Here is a 22245-nt window from a genome sequence, read left to right as displayed (position 1 = left end):
CACAATTGTGTCAGTGATTTTGATAAATAATCACCGGAACAAATCAGGTAACGTGCCACCTTCTGCCAAAACTTTGAGTAACATTGAGAACTGAAATTTAAAAAGGAAAAAAAAAAAAAAGACTAATGTGCCTGGTGGAAGCCTGAGCTACAGGAAAAGGACTAATTTGTTGTATAGTATTTGAGAACAATTGGGCACCTAAGGATAGAAACCACAAGAAATAAAATACCTCATTAAATACCTCAGTAAATCCCTCATTTAGCCACATTAGGGGAAATGTTGTTAAGAAAAAAGTGGTGCCAAAGCGTTTTGTTGCTTTCCTTGGGATTCTAAAGATTTGGTATTATTATTATTACTGTGGATATTATCTACCTGGACTTCAGCAAAGCCTTTGACACAATTACCCACAGCATCCTCCAAGAGAAGCTGGCGGCTCATGGCTTGGACGGGTGGACTCTTTGCTGGGTTAAAACCTGGCTGGCTGGGCGAGCCCAGAGAGTTGTGGGGAATGGAGCTAAACCCAGCTGGTGGCCGGTCACAGGCAGGGTTCCCGAGGGCTCAGTGTGGGGGCCGGTCTTGTGTAATATCTTTACCAATGAACTGGATGAGGGCATCGAGGGTGCCCTCAGTGAATTTGCAGTTGATCCTCTCAAGGGCAGGAAGGCTCTGCAGAGGGGCCCGGACAGGCTGGATCGATGGGCTGAGGCCAGTTGTGTGAGGTTCAACAAGGCCAAGTGCCAGGTCCTGCCCTTGGGTCACACCAACCCCAGGCAGCGCCCCAGGCCTGGGGCAGAGGGGCTGGGAAGTGCCCGGCGGAGAAGGCCCTGGGGGTGCTGGCTGACAGCCGGCTGGGCATGAGCCAGCAGTGCCCGGGTGGCCAAGGAGGCCACCAGCCCCCGGGCTTGTGTCAGCACTGGTGTGGCCAGCAGGAGCCGGGCAGGGATGGGGCCCCTGTGCTCGGCCCTGGGGAGGCCCCACCTCGAGTGCTGGGCTCAGGTTTGGGCCCCTCGGGACAAGAAGGGCCTGGAGGGGCTGGAGCGTGTCCAGAGAAGGGCAGCGGGGCTGGGGCAGGGTCTGGAGCACAAGTGTGCTGGGGGGCGGCTGAGGGGGCTGGGGGGGTTTAGCCTGGAGCAGAGGGGGCTGAGGGGAGCCCTTCTCGCTCTCTGCAGCTGCCTGAGAGGGGCTGGAGTGAGGGGGGGGCTGGTCTCTGCTCCCAAGTCACCAGGGACAGGACGAGAGGGAACGGCCTCAAGCTGCGCCAGGGGAGGTTTAGGTTGGAGATGAGGGGAAATGTCTTCCCTGCCAGAGGGGTCAGGCCCTGGCACAGGCTGCCCAGAGAGGTGGGGGAGTCACCGTCCCTGGGGGGGTTCAAAGGACGTGCAGCCGTGGCCCTTGGGGCCATGGTTTAGGAGGCCTGGGGGTGTTGGGATGGGGGTTGGCCTTGATGATCCCAGAGGTCTTTTCCAACCTTAATCATTCTATGATTATTTTTATATCAGCTGTAAAATACCTTATTAACATGGGCAGAAGGACCTGCTTTGTCCCACTCTCTCTGAAAGGAAAGGTTTTAGCCGAAATATTAGGCAGCAGCAAATTTTTCAATACTGCTGTCAGCTTGGGCCAGGTTTGAGGAGGAGGCTCCATCCCTGGAAGAGCTGCCAATGTGTGCGTGAGCTGAAGCTTCACATGAGTTGATGTGTCAAGACTTGGAGGCTTGGGTATGCTCATCAGCCAAACCTTATGGGAGCTGAGTAGCTGCAATGAGTATGTGTTCAGCGTAATTCAGAGATTTTACTTTCTTACACATTTAAATAGCAGCTGACTGAAGACCTTTGAAGGACTCATTGGTGCTAAATGTCGGACTTGTATGGCTACATGCTGCTGTGAATATAACTTGAGGTAAAAGAGAGGTTGAGATGGGTCTTGACTGACATCTCTAAGTGTGAGCAAATGTTTTAAGTGCATAGCCTGCCTCCCTGAAAAGTCCACCTGAGATCAGAGTCCCCAGCTCTCAAACGTGACAGCATGTCATGGTCCTCTGGGTAGGTGCTCCAAGCTTGCAGTGTTTTGGGGTGCTGTAAGGGACAAAGACAAGGGGTGCAGTTTTGTTTCAAATATAATCCCAGTATTAAAAGTGAAAAGATATTTCAAAATCAAAAGGCGGAAAGTTTCCTTGAGAGCAAGCTGAGACGTACCATAATGTTTCTTAAAAGAAATGGTTATTTCTCTGCAAGAGAACATCTCAGTTCATTATGCTTCCAAAATGTTCCCCTCTATTATTTTTGTTACCCGCCAGCAAGAGCTATTATTCACAAATACTTTGAAACCCTTTAGGCTCAGTTTTAAAGCAAGTTTAACTTCTGCTAACAAAAAAAGCTAAGCCACGCAGAGCATGCTGTTCAGGAGAGCTGGTGGTCACAGGGAGGAAGACAAGCTGATCGTGAACAGTGCGAAATGGTTGACCTTCCAGCCACTCTCCCTGTCGCTCCCAAGAACAGCTGCTGCGCCGCTGAGTTTCGCTTGCAATAATAATGAACGTACTCATGCTCTCCTGCTGCATTTTGAACACCGCAGACGATGACGACGATGATTGCTGCTGAACACTGTTGGTATTTGACCATTAAAAGCCTTCCAAGTCCCTTGGCTGCTTTAGAAATCTTTAGTTTATTTGTGTTTTTTCTGGGGGCGGCAGCTATTGTTCCGTAGGTCGGAGACGGCTGACTAGATTAACTGACCAGCATTTCCTCGGGGAGCGTTTGCGGGTGATTGAATTTCTTGCAATCAACAGCCCGTTGCCCCTCACCCCCCACCCCGCTCCCATTTTTATTGGTGGCTAATTGATGATGACAGATGTCACCTGCACGGTGACGCCAGCCCTGCCTTCACCACTCCAAGGGGGAGAGCAACAGTGCTTCTCTGAGAGCTGATCAGTGGGTTTGCCCCTGGGTTTTATTTTTATTTTTTGGGTTTTTTTAACAGTGTGGTGTCACTTAATTAATAAGATCTCTTCACTGCATGAACGTAAGCAGCCATCAAGGCCATATTTGCCATTGATTTTCTTTCTTGCAAATGCAAACAGCAATTTTCTCAGCAGTAAAAGGAAATAAATGGAATATAATATGCAGACAGATGTGCGTACGGGCGTGCCTGCCTTTCACACGCACGGGAAAAGAGACGTGCGTGCACGTACCAGCCTGTCCGAGTAACCCCTCGGAGAACTGCTGGCCAAGCTGTGTCCAAAACAAGCTCAGGTATGAAAACAGAAGTATCTCTGATTTTCTGCACCTAAAGAAATGATGTGAAAGTAGTTTGTATCATTTGTAGGTGACTTTTCAAAATAAAATAGTGGGTAATGACTATGCCTGTGCTAAGGGTGCTGTTGCCGTGCCGGCGCAGCAGCGATGGGTGTGTGGGTGTAGCGTATGTCCATGGAGGGTGCAGCTGCCAGCCTGGGGAACACCAGCTCTCCAAAGAGAAGCAAAACTACTAAAATGTCGTCTTTTCTGGTGGAGACCTGCAATTTGGCCAGAATAGCGGTGCCAGGCAGCTCTTCACACCCAGCACCCCTAGACCTTGGTCAGCGGGACTTTGTCTTCATTGCCTTGACCCAGCCTGGCTTTTCTGCATAGAGTAGCTCTTAGGTGGCAATACTTAATATTGTGAGAAAAATAAAATTGCTTTTTTCTAACTATGACCAAGTGGCTTTACTGCAATAACACAGACACTGACATCCCCGTAGATGCTCTCCTCCTTTTGGCCCCTGCACAAAGCCCTTTGCCTTGCCTTTCCTGCCTACATCCTCCTACAAATAATTATTCTTAACTCCCCCAAGGGGCCACAGCTGTACAAGGTATTGTTTTGCACATTTAACAGCAGATAAGTGTCTGCGTTACACCTCCCTGAAAATAGCTTTCAGTATAGTCTCTACAACTGCCTGAGAGGGGCTGGAGTGAGTGGGGGGTTGGTCTCTGCTCCCAAGTCACCAGGGACTGGACGAGAGGGAACGGCCTCAGGCTGCGTCAGGGGAGGTTTAGGTTGGAGATGAGGGGAAATGTCTTCCCTGCCAGAGCGGTCAGGCCCTGGCACAGGCTGCCCAGAGAGGTGGGGGAGTCACCGTCCCTGGGGGGGTTCAAAGGACGTGCAGCCGTGGCCCTTGGGGCCATGGTTTAGGAGGCCTGGGGGTGTTGGGTTGGGGGTTGGCCTTGATGAGCCTAGAGGTCTTTTCCAACCTTAATGATTCTATTCTATGATTCTATAACCATTCTATAACCATTGGACAAAACCGCCCTGGATTAATTGGAATTATGGGGTTTTGTAGTTATATATTGCACTGGTGAATTCCAAAGTAAACACATGCAGCACATCTTTTGAGTTTTACAGGGGTCCAGACAAATTCTGTTTTATCCTCTGCTATTCTTTTGGTAGTTATTGCAGCCCTGTGCCTGACCTTACCTTTTTGCCTCTCTGACATGCGCTCTTCCCTGGACTTTCCTCCTGGCCTCTCTTCTTTCTCCCCACCCCAGCACACCTCAGCTTTCAGACCTTGCAGTGGGCATCCCATTTCCCAGCCATTTATCCTTCTCTTGTCCTCTGTATGCTTTGCCACCCCTTGAGAGACTCTCCCCTGTGGAAGAGGAAGGAAAAATGAAAGCCGTTGGCTCTTTTCTGGGAGAAATAAAGTTGTAACATGGTCATCTTCTCCCTGTCTTCCCTCCAGCGCCTCTCCATGCACAAAACGGGGCTGGATGATGAAAGAGTAAATGTTCTGATGTATGTTTGTCTTGTTTTTTCCACCTGCTACTGAAAGGTGGTCAGATGTTGCAGTGATGAGCAGAGAACCAAGAATAGCACAGCTGGTTTGCAGGTGTAGGCTAGAGGGCAGGTCAGATGTCCTGAGTTTCATGGGGGTGAGGTCTGGTGCTGGGTTTTGTGGCATGGCCCTCTGGGCATTTCTCCTTCACTAACTGCGGTTGCAGCTGCAGAGTCTCATGCTCCATCCTGGGGACAGATCCTGCATGCTCCTCCGTGAGCATGAGCAGCACCTTCATATCGAGAAGAGATAGACTGGCCTGCCTTTTGTGGAGGTGTCCCTGTTGCTAGTTTGAGATCACACCTTCTAGCAGATAACTAGTCTCCTTCCTTCCTCTGTCACAACTCGGCTATTAAGCTGTTATCCTTACACAGAATCACAGAATCACAGAATTGTAGAAATGTTTGGGTTGGAAGGGACCTTCAGAGATCATCTATTCCAACCCCCTGCCATGAGCAGGGACATCTTTAACTCGATCAGGTCGCTCAGAGCCCCGTCCAACCTGGCCTTGAGTGTGTCCAGGGATGGGGCATCGACCACCTCTCTGGGCAAACCATTCCAGCACTTCACCACCCTCATTGTAAAAAAATTTCTTCCTTCTATCCAGTCTAAATCTCTCCTCCTTTAGTTTAAAACCATCACCCCTTGTCCTGTCACAGCAGGCCTTGCTAAAGAGGTCACCCCCATCCCTCCTACAGCCCCCCTTTAAGCACTGGGAGGCTGCCATGAGGTCTCCCCGCAGCTTCGCTTCCCCAGGCTGAACAACCCCAGCTCTCCCAGCCCGGCCTCGCAGCAGAGGGGCTCCAGCCCTCGGAGCATTTTTGATCCCTCCTCTGGCCCCGCTCCAACAGCTCCGTGTCCTTCTTGCGTGAGGGCTCCAGCGCTGGACGCAGTGCATCTCTCTTGCCTGTATTTGAGAAAAGAGAAGCACTAGTGTGTATATAGCTTCTGATGTGGTTGTTATCACATAGGGTGAAAGTACCAAAATCTCCTCAGTCTCTCTTAGATTTTGTGTTTCAGATACGTACGTCCTGTTTCCAAAGCACTCTCGGCCTAATCTTGCAAGGTGCTGAGTCGGGTGTGAATTCCTCGTACGGTAGCATCAGGCATTGTTGACATACGTGAACTTCAATGATTTATAGCACGGTTTGTAATGTCATAAAAGAGGCATAATAAAAATTAGTACTGCATGACTTGTTTCTAAGAACATCATTATGGCACTGAGTAATAATGAATTACTGTGCAAGAAGCCAGAAGGGAGGAAGTACGTATGGCAACGAGGACAGATCTTTTATTTGGTGAATTAGTATCGCTGCATATGGGCTGAAAATCTCTAAGCATATGCTGATGTACCCCGACACCCTGGCATGTGCTCCGTGTCGTTGGTGAAACCTGATGCGTGTGAACGCATCAAACGTAGATGTGCGCGCTGGCATACGCGCTGTGCCGGCGTGATCTCTGCTGGCGTTTGGAGGATGGATGTGAGCACACAGCGCCTGAAGAAATGCTGTTTGAATGTGACGCTTCGAAACGGTCTTAAACGATGAATCGGCCGGGTAAAAACTGGAAAGGCCAAATTTTGTAAATGGTGCCCGGGAAAGTTAACAGGGGGTCCTTGTGTGGGAACGAGCATTTTTGTTTGACCATAAGTAATGAGTTAGCAGTAACTTGTCTGATCTGATACTTATTTGAGACAGTAAATTACACCTATTCCATATCTACGTAAAGGTCATCTAATAGAACATCTGCTTTCTTCCTAGCTGTTGGAAACAAGACCAAAATTTAGGTTTGGTTGTCTACAAGGAGGCTGTAGTGAGGGGGGCGTTGGTCTCTTCTTCCAATTAACAATCGATAGGATGAAAGGAAACGGCCTCAGGCTGCGCCAGGGGAGGTTTAGGTTGGAGATGAGGGGAAATGTCTTCCCCGCCAGAGCGGTCAGGCCCTGGCACAGGCTGCCCAGAGAGGTGGGGGAGTCACCGTCCCTGGGGGGGTTCAAAGGACGTGCAGCCGTGGCCCTTGGGGCCATGGTTTAGGAGGCCTGGGGGTGTTGGGTTGGGGGTTGGCCTTGATGACCCGAGAGGTCTTTTCCAACTTTAATGATTCTATGATTAAGTAGTTAATGATTGGACCAAAATGCTGCAATTCTTTTGGTTCTGTTTCTCTGTTTCACTAATTCTTACCCATTTAATCACCTAATGTGGGCTGGTGCGAGCTCCTGTATCCACGTCCCAGGGCTTTTCTAGGCAATATCTTCCCTCTGCAGGTTAGCACTGGGTTTTAGAAGCAGAGAGGATGGGTGATGAAATCCATCATTTCATCATGAAATTTCAGAAGAAATGTTTAACTGCTTGTGTGAAACGCAGAATTTTTCTTTGCATTCCCCTCTCAAGGCATGTACCTGATGGCTTAGCATCGGTGGTGCCTCCAGGCAGATGAGCTTCAGGCCCCAGAATCCCTGCGCCAAGGGATATGCCTCATACCAAAACCAGGTTCTTTAGTGGCACAAACCCTCCGTCCTTGGCTTCTTCCCCTGACCTGGAGGAAAACAAACCTTCTTTACTGTCCCAACCTGTTTGTGGGTGTATCTGGAAATGTGTAAGTTGTGGATGGCTTTTGATATTCTGAGTTTGTCTCAATGAATCTCCCACTGTTAAAGTAACACTGGGGGAAAAAAATACCGCTCCTCTTGTCTGCTGACCTCGGTGCGGTCGGTTAAATTAGAAACAATTAGTGATGTGTTATGGATTTAATATAATTGCAAATCTGTATTTGTGTGACAGCCAGTGCAAGGTAAAATTAGGCAGCTCGTGTTCTACACCCCAAGTTTGTTTTCTTTAGCATTGTTCTATTTCTTTCCCTAATGTACATGGCTATTGATTTTTTTTTTAAGAAAATAAGAATTGTTTTTAATTCCCTTTTTAAAAATTAATGAAAATTTTAATTCGATTTTTGAGTCCAGCATTGCCGTGGGGGTGACAGCCACGGGGCTGTAGCCGTCTCTGAGGTTTTCCCCCAGGAACCGCTGTCGTCCCCTCGGCTTGCTGAGCTGCCCACAGTTCTGCCATGAAATGGCATAGCCCCGTTAAAGTACTAAGGCATTCTCTAAAATGCAGTGGGAATAATTCTTTCCAAAATGCCTATGTTCTAAAAAATGACAAATCCTCTAAACCTGATATCTATTAAAGATCATCTTTAAGGATATTTTACTGAAGGAGTGCCTTGTTTTTTCAGGTCCTGGGTGTTACATCTGCAGCATCTCTTGAGTTACAGACGTGCCTGCAACGAGCTTTTTTTTTCTCACTTATAACTTTCACAGTTTGCTTTATGGAAGGTGTAAGATGGGTCAAAAAGGTTCTGGAAAACAAAAAATATTTTTAAAAAAAGACTAAATACTCTGAATGCAGGAGCGTGACAAAAGACTGGATTGACCAGGCTATGGCTGTATTGAGCAATACCAGACAATAAGCACGTATTTGGTGTTATTTCTGGAATTAAAATTCCATGTAAATTGCTTTTCCTTTTAACACTGAAGATTTGGAGATGAGAACAGATTCACGTTCTTATGTCATACTTGAAATCCACGCTGCACGAATAACTGATTGAAAATGCTAAACCCAAGGAAAATATTGCTGGAGGGAGCGGGGAAGAGACTTGAATTAATCCAAAAGGTTTATACATTAACTTGAACGAAACATCTTGTTTTTCCTGAAATGAAACATTTAAACCCTGGATGTTCCTTTTGTGTTTAAATACAGCCGGTGAAATTTTCAAAAGTCTTCTAAAATGGAAATAGATTTAAAAAAATGCATCTCTATATTAAAAAAACCTAAATCAAAGGATTGAAGTAGTTGTTATAAGGCATGAAAAATATTTTGAGGTAGTGTCTTGGCTGGAAATTTTCATTTGTTGTCTTGAAATGTTGTTTTGGCACCAGGGTATGCGGGATGTTTAGGGAAAGTGTGATTTGCAGCAGAAGGTTGAAGATTTTTAAATGTGATGGGTTTTTTGCATTTTTGCTGACAAAGTATCGAGTTTCGAATCTTATCCGCAAGCTCTAGTTGACAGTATTTTAAAAGTACAGATAGCCTACAGTAGATGTGTTTATTTTAACGGACTCTAAGTGTAAAACTGTGGCAATTACTTCAATAGTCTTTGCTTCGGTAAGGTTATAACTTAAAACAAAAAGTACTACATGGATAATGTAATGAACTCTAACCACATTGTGTGAGATACAGACAGTTCCTATATATAGCCCAATCTCTTTCGGTATTAATTTATTCCCCTGAAAAAATGAGTATAATTTTTAATTTAGGCATATGGCAACATGGTATGTGTATAACAGGCTTAAATGTTCTATGCGAATTAAACAGGAGGAACTAAAAACATGCAAAATTTAATTGCTTTAAAAGCGGAAAAGTCAAACTCATCTTTAGCAGCTCAGACCTTGGTCCTCAGTGTAGGTTAGCAGGATAGCTTTTAGATCAGTATTGCTGACATCCAAGAGCAACGTTTTCTGTAGGCACAATCACTTCTCAACTTATTTTTCATCTTAAACTTACAACTTCTTTTCTTAAGACTTCCCTAAACTCTTTCCCTTTTATGTCAGCTTGGTAAATATGTTTAAAGAACATATTGTACAGAGGTACAAAAACTGCTGAGGTCTGGGGGTATATATATAAATATATATCTTTAAAAAGAAAATAGAGAGAAAGAGTCCCTGTGAGCATTCAGGTGAGAACGAAAGATATTCTGCAACTTGGATTTAGAGGATTTGTACCCATGTCTTTTACCATCAGAGGCTCATGAATAAACCTATGCCATCTATTGCCACCTCTGCTCCGCAATAATAATGTTATATCTTCTTGATACCAAATCCCTTGTGGGATATAGTTACAAGGTTTTGAGGTTGGTATTTTTTCATTCATTCATCATCTCTTCTTGTATATCCCATATAAGCTTTTGCTGGTCTCTAAAAACATCATTTAAAGAGTAGACACCTGCTGCTAATAGGATCTCCTCCTTACCTGCCTGCAGATATGTACATATGTGTTAAAAATAACCCCCCAAAAAACCTCAAAACAAGAAAAACTATGAGAAAAATATTAAAAGAACCTCATCTCTTTGAACTAGGTCTCATATTCCTATTATTTTTAATTACAAAGAGCCCATGACTGCTGTGTGTGGGAAGCAGTGGTGAAATGGGATGTCACGTGTGATGTTTTGCCTTTAGCTGTTTTTTAAACCCCAGAAATAGTTGGCTTTGTGGTCGGTTTGTAACTGGTCTCTGTTTTACATATAAAGGCTGTAAACAAGCAGGTCCTGAACACCCACGTCAAACATATTTTCATGTTTTTGAAGAACGCCTGCTTTAGGAGCACAAGGATGGGTCCTACTGGAATAATAATAATAACAACAACAACACAAAATCAACAGCTGATTCTGGATTATAAATAAGGGGGGATTTGGTTCTGAACTCAAGGTGCTCCATTTGGCTTCCTAAATGGAAACACGCCGACCAGTTCCTATCAGACCTACCTTCGGACCCTCTCTGTTGATTGTACAGTTCTTTACATGTGTGGAAAATGAGTCAAACAGTCCGGTTTTATCCTCGCTTTGCACAGAGGTAGATGATTATTCACACTGCCACGAGAGCAGAGAAAGATGCACTTTGCAAGGAGTTAATATAAAGCGCATCAGGCTAAAATCAGAGCCTGTCAGACTCTGATGAAGATGGTTTAACCAGTGGTGGATTGATGTTGTGTAGTCACATGAAAGATTGAAGGATTTCAGACGTTGCTTGCTGAGATAATTTCAGGTTATATGTCTCTCTATATTGTACTATTGTACTGTATATGTTTGCTATTCACTGCTAGCAACAATACAAGTGAAATTGCTTTTGTCAGTGATAGCTCTACGGAGTTTACTGAAAGCCAGGGGGAAAAAAAACCCCATATGCTTAGTGGACTGGAGCTTCAGTCCCAGTCTTGCTGCTTTTCACCTCAGTTTTTCGCGACCGTTTTCATAAGTGGACACCTAGCAGGTCAGCCACCGCTGCATCCACGGGCGTGAGGTCACGAAGGGTATGGATTCGCCTCCAAATTAGATACGTATTCAGCATGTTTAAAGGTAGATACCGTATGATTGAGTAACTCTTTGGGCTCCGCCATCTGAGTGAGGTAAATGTCCTCATTTTCTATGGGGGGGCGCTTAGACACCCGTATATATGTAGTCACGTACGCATAATCACCGAAACGTCTGGGCTTGGGGCTGATCATAGCACAAATTTCTGAAATCTTGAATGGGTTTTGATGGAAAAGATGTGCCAGACTGCCGTGCTCCACCAGGAGGATGGCTCTTTGGTGGAGGAACCCCAGGCCAGGATGTTTGGGGGATCTCAAAAGAGTTTCTACAGACCCTCAGGTGCCCAAATAGTTAATAACAGGGCTTTTTTCTGAATTGCTGTGTTGGATACAAGTACCAGAACTCAACTGAAAAAGCCTTGTAGGTTTATCTGTGTGTTTTTATTCAGTCATGCCCTTGGTACTTCTCTAGAGATGTTTACCTACCGCAGCTCTTGTTAGAAGACGACAATGCACTTATGCTTATAATACATGAGTCAACATATAGAATAGACCAGAAGCTCAAATCTGCTCGCTCTGACCGTGAAGCAAAATAGTCGTGTCGTCGTAATATAAATGTACACAGAATTACACTTTAGTCTTGTGTTTGCACATTATTTAGATCAGTGGCCCATGACTAAGGACGCTAAACACAATCTCGGTGCAAATAATGGATCACAACTTTGCAGCCAAAAGAGCTGAGACTATGGCTTATTATTTTCTTTCAACACATCATTACTCTGGAAATGCAATTGGGGAATTCCTTAATTCCCTCTAGTTTTGGACTGATCACAATAAGTAAGGGGTGATAATATTTGTTATTAGTAATAGCCATATTAATGGCTTTTAATGATAATTTAGGGATAATATAAGAAAATGCTAAGCTACTATCCAGTGAATGTCGTGCTTTTTACATAAAGCTATTCTTCATAAGCTGTTTAGATAACGCAACGCTGTTAATGATCTCACAGTAAATTAACGCTGCTAATATAGTTCACAGTATGTGCATAGGCACTGACCAAAAGAGATTTGCAATAATGAAAAAAATAAATTGCTTTTTGGTTTGATACCAATGGTGAAAACCTGCTTTTCAGGGCTGGTGTGGCCTGTGAAATCAGACCATATATTTTATATATATATGTATATATATCATGTTTGCCCTCGGAGAAGGTTAGGTGACTGCGGGTGCTTCATGAGATGCGTGTGCTAAATCAGTACGTAGCTGATCACTTAAATTACTGGTAAAAAATACTCTTTTTTTGCATTTATGTTGGCGGGCCAGCTTTCACATGGGCTTGGTGGACAACAGCCAAACCCTTAAGAGGTACAGTTCTAAAATGAATTCTACCGCTTGAATCTGTAGTTTAACCATTTCTGGGTTTTGCACGTCGACTGAACTCTTTTCCACATGAAACGGTGTTTAATATTAAGTTTTGCTGTGTTTTCATTTTATCCCACTTTGATGCAGTTATCTAGCAAGTCATGCGCTGAAGTGCCCTACTTAGTTTCTGCTCTTCCCAGACTAGTCGGTTTGTCAGCTTCAGGCTTTGAGCGGTCAGTTATTGCTTGTTTATGAGGTTAAATATTTCTGCTTCTTGGGGAACAAAAGACAAAACCAGTGAAGCAGGAGTGAAGAAAGGAATGCATCATACCGATCACTTGTCCAATAAATAATTTCCAAGTATCCCAAGGAAGTAGCCTGCTTGAGTTTTGTGTGTTGCCATTCACTTTAGAGGATGGTTCAGGATGGTGTATTTTAAGGTGTGATTTTACTGTTAGTTTTTTTTCTTTCTCTCTTTCATCCCCTGTCATTTTATTCACACTTATTCCGTGCCAACTTGGCCCTCTGTTTCGTAACACCTCAGCCGTGGCCACCACGGCACCTCCCGCCCACCCCGACACCCCCGTGCCAACAGCCTCTCTGACTGACTCCTCTCCTTCCCCTCCAGCTGTCCCAAGTTCCAGTGTCCTCCCCTCTGCTCCCCGAGATGTGGTCCCTGTTTTGGTCTCCAGCCGATTTGTCCGTCTCAGCTGGCGCCCACCCGCAGAAGTCAGAGGCAGCGTCCAGACGTACACGGTCTTCTTCTCCAGGGATGGCGTCAACAGGTAGGCACCAACAGCCCACGGGTCTCCTCTGGATGGGGGGATAGTCCTGAGGGTGCCTGAGGTCTTTATAAGTATCTTGCAAATGGTTCTCAATCTTGTGTTCTTCCCCCGACGGCAAAAGAAGTGTGAAGCTAGAGATGCCTTTTGTTGCCATGTATTTTTAAGGACATCATATCAACATTTATGTAACGGCGCTCGTTGTCTTGGTGTGAAGGACCATTTGCGTTGACAGCGCTGTCTGTGGATCTTACCTCCTCCAGCGATTATTTGACTGTCTAACATAAAGTATCATTAGCTCCCTATTTTACCTTTCATCTTCCTCTGAAGACACAGGCTCAAGTGTTCTTTGCCTCTCTGGCAGAGGTGAATTTGTTGAGCCGTAGTCGACTGGAGAGGAGGACTGCTTTTAGAGCAGTGCAAATAGTGGAAGACCTTGAAAACAGGCAGGGAGAGGGTTGTGAAGCTTTTTACATGATTGCAAATACAATGGACCAGCCTGGGCTGTTCTGGCCACGTGGATTAGAGCTGCACAGCTCTTCTGTGATAGTGACACTACAAATTGATCGGTGTTTGTGTGATTCCTCATCGTTTATGCTCATTTCGCACTCCAAAAGGTAGTGCATACTTCTTTGGTTTTTGTTTTATTTTCCTAAGTTCATAAGTGATTTTATGCCTGAGAAAATTCTTGGTTTTATCTCTTCCTGTCTGTCATGACGAAGAACTCATCGGAAGTAGCCTGTCCTGTATTTCCCTGCACTTACAATGTACGTCAGCTGTTGGCTGGTACTTGTGTGTGTGTGTGGATGGGAGCTCAGCTTCTGAGGGGACTTCAAAGGGAAGCTATATTTAATTGGAAAAGGAGCAGATGTGTATTGGATTCATGAGAACCGAAGAAGGTGAGATCCCACAGTTATCAGTCAACTCCCCTTTGCCTCAGCATGGGCTTGTCCATCATCCACAAGGGCTCAGTCTTGCAGGCAAAATGTCCTGCCCCTGTCTGGACGTTCACAACCTTCTCATCTTAATCTCCAACAATGTCCAACTTTCACTTATAGCCACATATATTGGGTTTTATTTGTTTCAGTGCTTGTGGACATCGATAGCTACAGCAGTGGTACCTGCTGCAAGAGGCAGATATCCTAAATAGAATAGTATATCCACCCCATCTGGCTAGGCAGGCTTGAAAGGGCACAACACCCAAAGCGCTTGGGATGAGAGTGTGAAACACACGCTGCCTCTGTAAAAGAAAGCTCTTAAATTCAAGTTGGCTACAGCCTTGGGGCAGAGGGGCTGGGAAGTGCCCGGCGGAGAAGGCCCTGGGGGTGCTGGCTGACAGCCGGCTGGGCATGAGCCAGCAGTGCCCGGGTGGCCAAGGAGGCCACCAGCCCCCGGGCTTGTGTCAGCCCTGGTGTGGCCAGCAGGAGCCGGGCAGGGATGGGGCCCCTGTGCTCGGCACTGGGGAGGCCCCACCTCGAGTGCTGGGCTCAGGTTTGGGCCCCTCGGGACAAGAAGGGCCTGGAGGGGCTGGAGCGTGTCCAGAGAAGGGCAGCGGGGCTGGGGCAGGGTCTGGAGCACAAGTGTGCTGGGGGGTGGCTGAGGGGGCTGGGGGGGTTTAGCCTGGAGAAGAGGGGGCTGAGGGGAGCCCTTCTCGCTCTCTGCAGCTGCCTGAGAGGGGCTGGAGTGAGGGGGGGGCTGGTCTCTGCTCCCAAGTCACCAGGGACAGGACGAGAGGGAACGGCCTCAAGCTGCGTCAGGGGAGGTTTAGGTTGGAGCTGAAGGGAAATGTCTTCCCTGCCAGAGCGGTCAGGCCCTGGCACAGGCTGCCCAGGGAGGTGGGGGGGTCACCGTCCCTGGGGGGGTTCAAAGGACGTGCAGCCATGTCCCTTGGGGCCATGGTTTAGGAGGGCTGGGGGTGTTGGGTTGGGGGTTGGCCTTGATGACCCGAGAGGTCTTTTTCAGCCTTAATGTTTCTATTGATTCTGTGATTTCTGAGGCTGGTGCTGGTGGCAAGTGCCTTCTGCAGCTGAGTGTCACTTGTGGGATAAATGGCATGTAGGCAGTGGGGAGGGTTTGTGGTGAAACATGGGGCAGGAGCCAGGCTTGTTGGGTTTGGTTCACAGGTCAGGCCCAGGCATCTCGCCTTCCACAAACCCCTCCGAGCCTGCCCGTGAACAGAGAGGGAGAGACGGGGCCAGAGCACTACAGATGGGGCAGAGGTTCGGAGTTCAGATCTCCGTCCTGCGTCGGATCAAGTCTCTGTATGAAATGAGAACAACGCCTCACTGGAGCATCAGGAAGGAGACATACTGAGGGTTGTGAGGCACTCAGGGAAGGTATTAATCGGCCCAAGAAAAATAGCCGATGCAAAAAAAGTGATGAATGAGTTTAGTGGGAAGCGAAGATGCTCAGCAGCTCCCGTGTTGGTACAAATCAGGGTTCATGTGGCTGAATCAAATATTTTCACACATATGGGACTTAGCGTTTGTCTGCAGCCATCGCTGCCAGTAACAGTGGAACAAGGCACTCTTGTAAACACGTCTCATTTATTTTAACTCTTTTAAAAACATCAGAGTTGCCACGAACAGCTTGATTGAGGCATATTCTAACCCAGCCCTTTAGTTTAGCAGTGAGGAGAAAATACTAATATTCTTATATGAGGCCTTTAAACAGTGGTGTTTCTGAGATTAATTAAGGTGTGAAAAGAGCTCATCCTGGATTCACTTACACTTGAAAATAATTTTCCTCCAGAATTTCCATGGCGCTGCTCAAAGTTCTGGGTACCAGAAGGACGCCTTAGTCCCATTCCCAACTAGATGCGGGCCTAGTTAAAGGCTGTCCTGCAGAAGACTGAGCTCTGTGTTAAAGTAACTAAAGAATTAAATAGATAAAATAAGAATTCCACTATCCTCCTCCAGCAAGAGACTCAAAATCCCACCTGTGGTTTAAAACTTTTGAATATATACCTGTAGTCCTGCAATCTTTCAAACAAACTGTGAGATAAAATTAAGGTTGTTTTTCTTAAAGGGAAAAGCTAGCATGGAATTTTTGAGTTGTTTATTGTTTGCACGTTATTTTTACAAAAGAGCTCTTTTTCTGCTTACAAAACTAAATATTGGATTTGACATTAACCTCAGGGATGCAAAGGAATTGTCAGAGAAATTACTGTAAGTCTGGAGGAAGGCGATCTTCCCGGGTTCGAGAGCACGAGGATTTGCGTGACAGCTGGCAGCACCACCAAGGCCAACACAACGCAGAGCCCACGCGGCCATTTCAGGGACCATCCAGAAAAATAGTCTCCCGTGTTTTGAACTCTCTCATAAAGGTTTTTCAGCTCAGCCCTTTCAGAGAAACCCCTTTTGGACATGATTGCATTTATTGCTGTAGTGTAATTACCAGAGCCCTTCTGATGGGATCCTCTTTAATCTTCACGCTTAGCTAGGCTTCCTGCGTGGGATCAAATGGTTTTGCTTGCTGATTAGGATGTTTGGAAAGAGCACTTAAAGGTAAAAGGCAAGCTTCTCAAAAAAGGATAAAACAAACCTTAAATCTATTAGGAAATAAATAAACAGCCAACCAATATGTCTGCACAGTTTCTGGTTGAGATAAAAGGTCACATTTAAAAGTGAGGTATTCTATACCATAGAATTGTTTAGCTTGGAAAAGACCTTTAAGGTGATTGAGTCCAACCATTAACCTAGCACTGCCAAGTCCACCACTAAACCATGTCCCCAAGCAACACGTCTACACGTCTTTTAAATACATCAAACTGCCATAACATCCTCCTTTCAAGGAGGAGATCTTGGAAGAATCACAGAATCATTAAGGTTGGAAAAGACCTCTGGGATCATCAAGGCCAACCCCCAACCCAACACCCCCAGGCCTCCTAAACCATGGCCCCAAGGGCCACGGCTGCACGTCCTTTGAACCCCCCCAGGGACGGTGACTCCCCCACCTCTCTGGGCAGCCTGTGCCAGGGCCTGACCGCTCTGGCAGGGAAGACATTTCCCCTCATCTCCAACCTAAACCTCCCCTGACGCAGCCTGAGGCCGTTCCCTCTCGTCCTGTCCCTGGTGACTTGGGAGCAGAGACCAGCCCCCCCCTCACTCCAGCCCCTCTCAGGCAGCTGCAGAGAGCGAGAAGGGCTCCCCTCAGCCCCCCCTTCTCCAGGCTAAACCCCCCCAGCCCCCTCAGCCGCCCCCCAGCACACTTGTGCTCCAGACCCTGCCCCAGCCCCGCTGCCCTTCTCTGGACACGCTCCAGCCCCTCAAGGCCCTTCTTGTCCCGAGGGGCCCAAACCTGAGCCCAGCACTCGAGGTGGGGCCTCCCCAGGGCCGAGCACAGGGGCCCCATCCCTGCCCGGCTCCTGCTGGCCACACCAGTGCTGACACAAGCCCGGGGGCTGGTGGCCTCCTTGGCCACCTGGGCACTGCTGGCTCATGCCCAGCCGGCTGTCAGCCAGCACCCCTAGGGTTTTCTCCACCAGAGAAAGGCTGATATACAGTAGGCTGATGATGAAAATATGAGCAGAAATCGAGGACTTTGTGTATAGGATGCATAGTTAGTAGAAAGTCATTATTATAATTAATAGTAGAGAGTTATGTAGGTACGTAAAGAGTAGGAACGTATCTCTCGGTATGAGTTTGATTGTGCTTATTTTCTCTTAAAATATAGTGGAGTATAGTAGTATAATAAAATGTGTGATATCGTTCCTCAAGGTTTACACATGTACAGACACACAGAGACCATAAAAATCCATCCTGCCGTACAGGAGAACTGTTCCAGAAGAGAAAGGAGCTATTTTAGGTTTCACTTGATTGTTCTAAGATCCACCAAAAAAAAAAAAAATCTCTTTTATATCCAAGTAATAAGGTCATTCAAAAGATTAAAAATGCAGAGTTTACCAATGTCATGGGTAAATCTCTGCCTTTTTAATTTGTTGCCCATTTTACTGCTGGGACACTGCCCAGATGGTGAGGTCTTGAGAACGGGCGTCCCTGTGTGCTGCAAGGGCAGAGGCGCTGCGTCATCTCCGGCATCTCTCACATCCACATGCTGTTAAAATTTTAATTTTCATCATTTTTTCTTTAGCTAGAGGTGGTCTCCAGGTGGGAAGCGTTGGATCCATCTGCATCTTTAAACCCGCTCCGAACCAACAGCATTTGCGTCTGGGTGTTGCCTGCGTTTAATTGCAAACTGATTTAGGGCAGCGGTTTTTTTGTTCTGAGCGTCCGCAAAATAGGCCAGATTCGCTGCTTGAATCCACAGGCGGGTTCAAATTTTGATCGGATTTTGTGGTTCAGATTCGCTCTCAGTCTCATGGCTTATTCCCTCTTCTCCGTCTCTGCTGGTTTGCTTCTCAATGAGCAAGCATTGATTCACACGGGCATTTGATATTTATGCTGTAGCGCATTAGTCACCACAAAGAAAAAGACGTTGTTTGTATTTTTCTGATTTGCTTCTGAGCTATCTCTAAACCAAAAAATAGCTCCTCAAATATAATCTCAAGGCATATTTAATTACCTTCCTGGTGAGACTTTACATCACTATATTTAAAATTTAATTTACAATAAAAAATTCACTGTATTTATTTATAAATAATGAGAAGTATTTACACAGTAATGTGTTTTTGTTTGGCGTTTAGATGAGACACAAAGCCCTAAAATACCTTTTTTTGATTGCAACCTTTGAAATGTCAAGTTGCCTTAAATAATGGGTTCTGATTTGTAGCTATCCTTTTTTTTTTACTGACTGTTAGCAAACATTTTTCCCAATAAATGAAATTAAATGCTCTGATCTTTGAAGGGAAAAAAAAATAGAAGAAGAAAATGACCCTGGTAATCAGCAGTATTACAGCTGAACATAAAACCCTCTGACGAAGGACTCTCTTGCAAGATTGGGACCGGTTTTATTTTTAGTTGAACGTTCACTAGAACTTGTTTTCAGTAAGAAATTAATAAGTGCGTAGATAGTCACGACAAGCTAATAGATCTCCCGGCTTAGCTCCCTGCATGTTGCAGGCTGAAGAAATGAATCAAGGGACCACTTAATTGAATGCGAAAACTTATATTTGATTAAAGCCGATCTTCAGAATTCAGCTCAAGTTCTACAATATCATTCCCAGATGATCTATTTACATTAGTTTTGCAGTTTGCTTATCATAATCAAGGACTTTATGTTATTTTGTGGGAGAACGATAATGGGAGGTAAAAAAAAAACGGACTCAAGGTAGTAAAGTCCGTCCGTTTTAAAATTAATAGTATTCATTTCACAGCAAGGAGCATTAACACGACTTGTCTAACTTGAAGTAACTAATTAGGTGTTTGAAACATTATAAAAGCATTTGTTACACACCTAAGAGATATATGGGAACTGTAATTATCTTTTTTTTTTACACGCTGATACCGTAATGTAACATGATCTTCAGTCACTGGAAATTACATGTCGAAGCCTCCATTTTACAAGCGAGCAGACGACTTTAGTCAAGGTCCTTTATTTTTAGACTGTAATTTATGGCCAAGATGGGTCTGAAAGAGAAAACCCCAAAAGTAAAGGTGCCTGATTCAAGGATGTTTGGTGCGTAGGTTCTTCCTGCATTGCTGCGGCATCTGTAGTGCATTACCCCTCGCTGGTAAGCAGGAGCGCACGATGGGTGACGCTCATCTCGCCTCACTTCGGCCTGCGTGCGTGCCAGGTCACTGGAGCTCAAGGAAGAAAGGCAGCCGCGTGTTTTATAGAATCCATCTGATGCGTTTTAGACCTCAGTTTCACAGAGACGAGCGTAGCGTTGTTGTATTCTTACGGAGTTTTATCTCTCTGCTAGGTCGTAGAAGACGGCGCTGCCCAGCATGACGTTGGCAGGTGGCCCATTTAAACAAAAGGGAGAATTATTTTTTTCACGGCTCATAATTACACTGCCACAGGAACCAAACCAGTGGAGTCAGAGATTTGATGGTTGAGGGAGACGGACCCATTTGGGGTGATAGTCTGGGTGCTGACGTTCCAGAGACCTGTGAGCAGGAGCTCTACGCCAGGAGAATAACCAGATGTTTCTGTCCTACGCCAGGAGAATAACCAGATATTTCTATCCTGGTTCACTTATTCCTCTAAATGTCTGTTATCTGGCCACCAGGCTGTGAGATGGGGCTGGGTGGGCTACTGGCTGTTCTCGTACCTCAACCTGCCCGGAGGGAAACCTCAGCCCTTTCTTCTGCTTTATTCCTCTTGGTCTCAGTCTTGGGGTGTTTGCTTGATTATTATTCAGTCTTTACTTAGGAAGCTCCAGAATTCTTTTTTTATACAGTCCATTTCTTACTTTTTTTTAAAGTTACAGGGTGCTGCACTGCCCTACGGGCTTCTGGTGTTGCATTTGGAAGACACTTTAGGTCCGGCAGCTGGAAAAGCCAAGCTATAGGAAGTAAAACGTATAAAGGGTTTAATTTGCTCAGTGCTTTCCTGAGGTGCACGGAGGGAACACGCTGGCTAGACAAGAATGGGGAAACTTCCCTCTGTGATTTTTCGGCATCGGCTGGGAACAGCCCAGAGCTTCTCATGTTCAATGCTGCTCCCAAGCTGGAAACCATCAAATTCCCAGAGCACACGGTTGGACTTGAGTTAATTAACCTTGGAAATGGCGTGTGAGCAGTGCGAGATGGAGCGTGCTGCAGGCACCTCCAGCCACTGCCAACCCGGGTGCTATTTCCAGTGGGAGCAGCAGAGTTTTACCTGGCCTTGGATTTATCTAGGGATGGACTGGCCCACCACTGCATGTGCTGATGTACTTGGGTGGTTATACGGCTCCTGGATTGCACAGGGAAGCGTCCCGGGAGATGGACTTCAGTATCACCACTGAAATCCCATGCAAGTTGAATGCTGAGGCTCCATTTTAAGGTGATTGCCTTCGAGTCTAATCCAAGCACTTGCTTGGACGTTTCCAAATGGCTGAGGGTGGGATGCGATGCAGCGAATGCAGATCTGAGAAGAACAACGGCAGGGGGCTGCTTTTTTTTCCCCTATTGCTCTGCAACCTCAGCATCAGATACGACATGGGCCACGTCAGAATTTCACTCCTCCTCATAGCGCTTCACACCTGCCTCCCAAACGCCACGAGTGGTGCTGGTTCCGCCCTTTTAGCCTACAGTGCAATTTTTGATTTGGCTCAGCGACTCAACAGCAACATGAGTGCCGAGGGCACCGGTATTTGTATGTTTGGGGTTTTTTTCTTACTAGATAGTGTGAAAAAGACTTACTAAAAGGATGCTACAAACCACTCCACCTTTCCAGACTTGCATATATATATATCACCACAGGTACCGCTGTCACAGAGAAGTATTAAAACTGAGATCTGACGGGTGTTTTCCTTTATCGCATCATCTCCTTTTTCTTCTCCCGCTTCTTTATTGCTATTTTGGAATTGAAAAGTAGTCTTGTTGCTTCTTTGCCATTAAAAAAAACCAAGATGCCAGCTGAGAAAAAATGAGATACAGTTGCCAGCAGTCCCATCGTCCTGCAGGTAGGAAGTCACTGGGCATATTTTGTTTTCTTACCGCTGTGGATTCCTGCATCTTAAAGGGTTTATGAGAATATCGTGGCTGTTCACTTCAGGTGGTACTGGCCCTGCGGTACCGCTGCTTTCAGAGTCGGTCCGTTGGCTACAAATCCATTGGAGCCATTTTTAATGCACCTGGGTTCCTACTTCTACATCGCGCAAGTAGAAACCAGAGGTAAGAGGCAAGAGGATAAAATTAGCCGAGCTGGTCGAGCACAGCTCAGCTTGCACAGCCAGAAAGAGCAAAAGCGCTGCCTGCCCAGCGTCCTCATCGGGGAGCAGCAGCTGACCGCAGCTCTGCTTTCGCGTTATCGAGTGCAACAGAAAACCTGCCTCCTGGAATAGAGGCATTAAACTCCCGTTGTCTGTGCTAAGGGACGATCTGACAGTTTATCCCCGGGGAACGTTCACCCAAGCTTTGTTCGGTCAGTCCCCGGAGGGCTGGAGCAACGGCAGAGCCTGTGTTTTGGTCTGAGAAATTTCATTTTGAGGAAACGTTCCCCAAAGGAACAATAATCTCTGTTCTCTGAATTGCTGCCGTGCCTGTCGCAACCCAGAGAACCTCAGCAGCGCTACACGAAGTTTGGCAATTAGTTGATTCAATCTGAAATGATTATTTTTTTTTTCCTGCGGCGTGAAATCTACCTTCCTGTTGTTGCTTTTCA

At 46.1% G+C, this 22245-nt stretch overlaps 1 protein-coding gene across 1 annotated transcript in view; it reads left to right on the top strand.

Moving 5' to 3' along the window:
* Positions 1-22245, top strand: part of DCC (DCC netrin 1 receptor) — a 607752-nt gene that overhangs the window by 406170 nt on the left and 179337 nt on the right. The window contains exon 8 of the mRNA XM_064438237.1: positions 12879-13035. Within this exon, the coding sequence (XP_064294307.1) occupies positions 12879-13035 (157 nt within the window). The remainder of the gene's footprint in view (positions 1-12878; positions 13036-22245) is intronic.

Source organism: Phalacrocorax carbo, chromosome Z, assembly GCF_963921805.1.
Source record: "Phalacrocorax carbo chromosome Z, bPhaCar2.1, whole genome shotgun sequence".
Taxonomy (NCBI): domain Eukaryota; kingdom Metazoa; phylum Chordata; class Aves; order Suliformes; family Phalacrocoracidae; genus Phalacrocorax; species Phalacrocorax carbo.
Note: the sequence above shows the minus strand (reverse complement) of the source record. Positions and strands in the feature narration are given on the sequence as shown.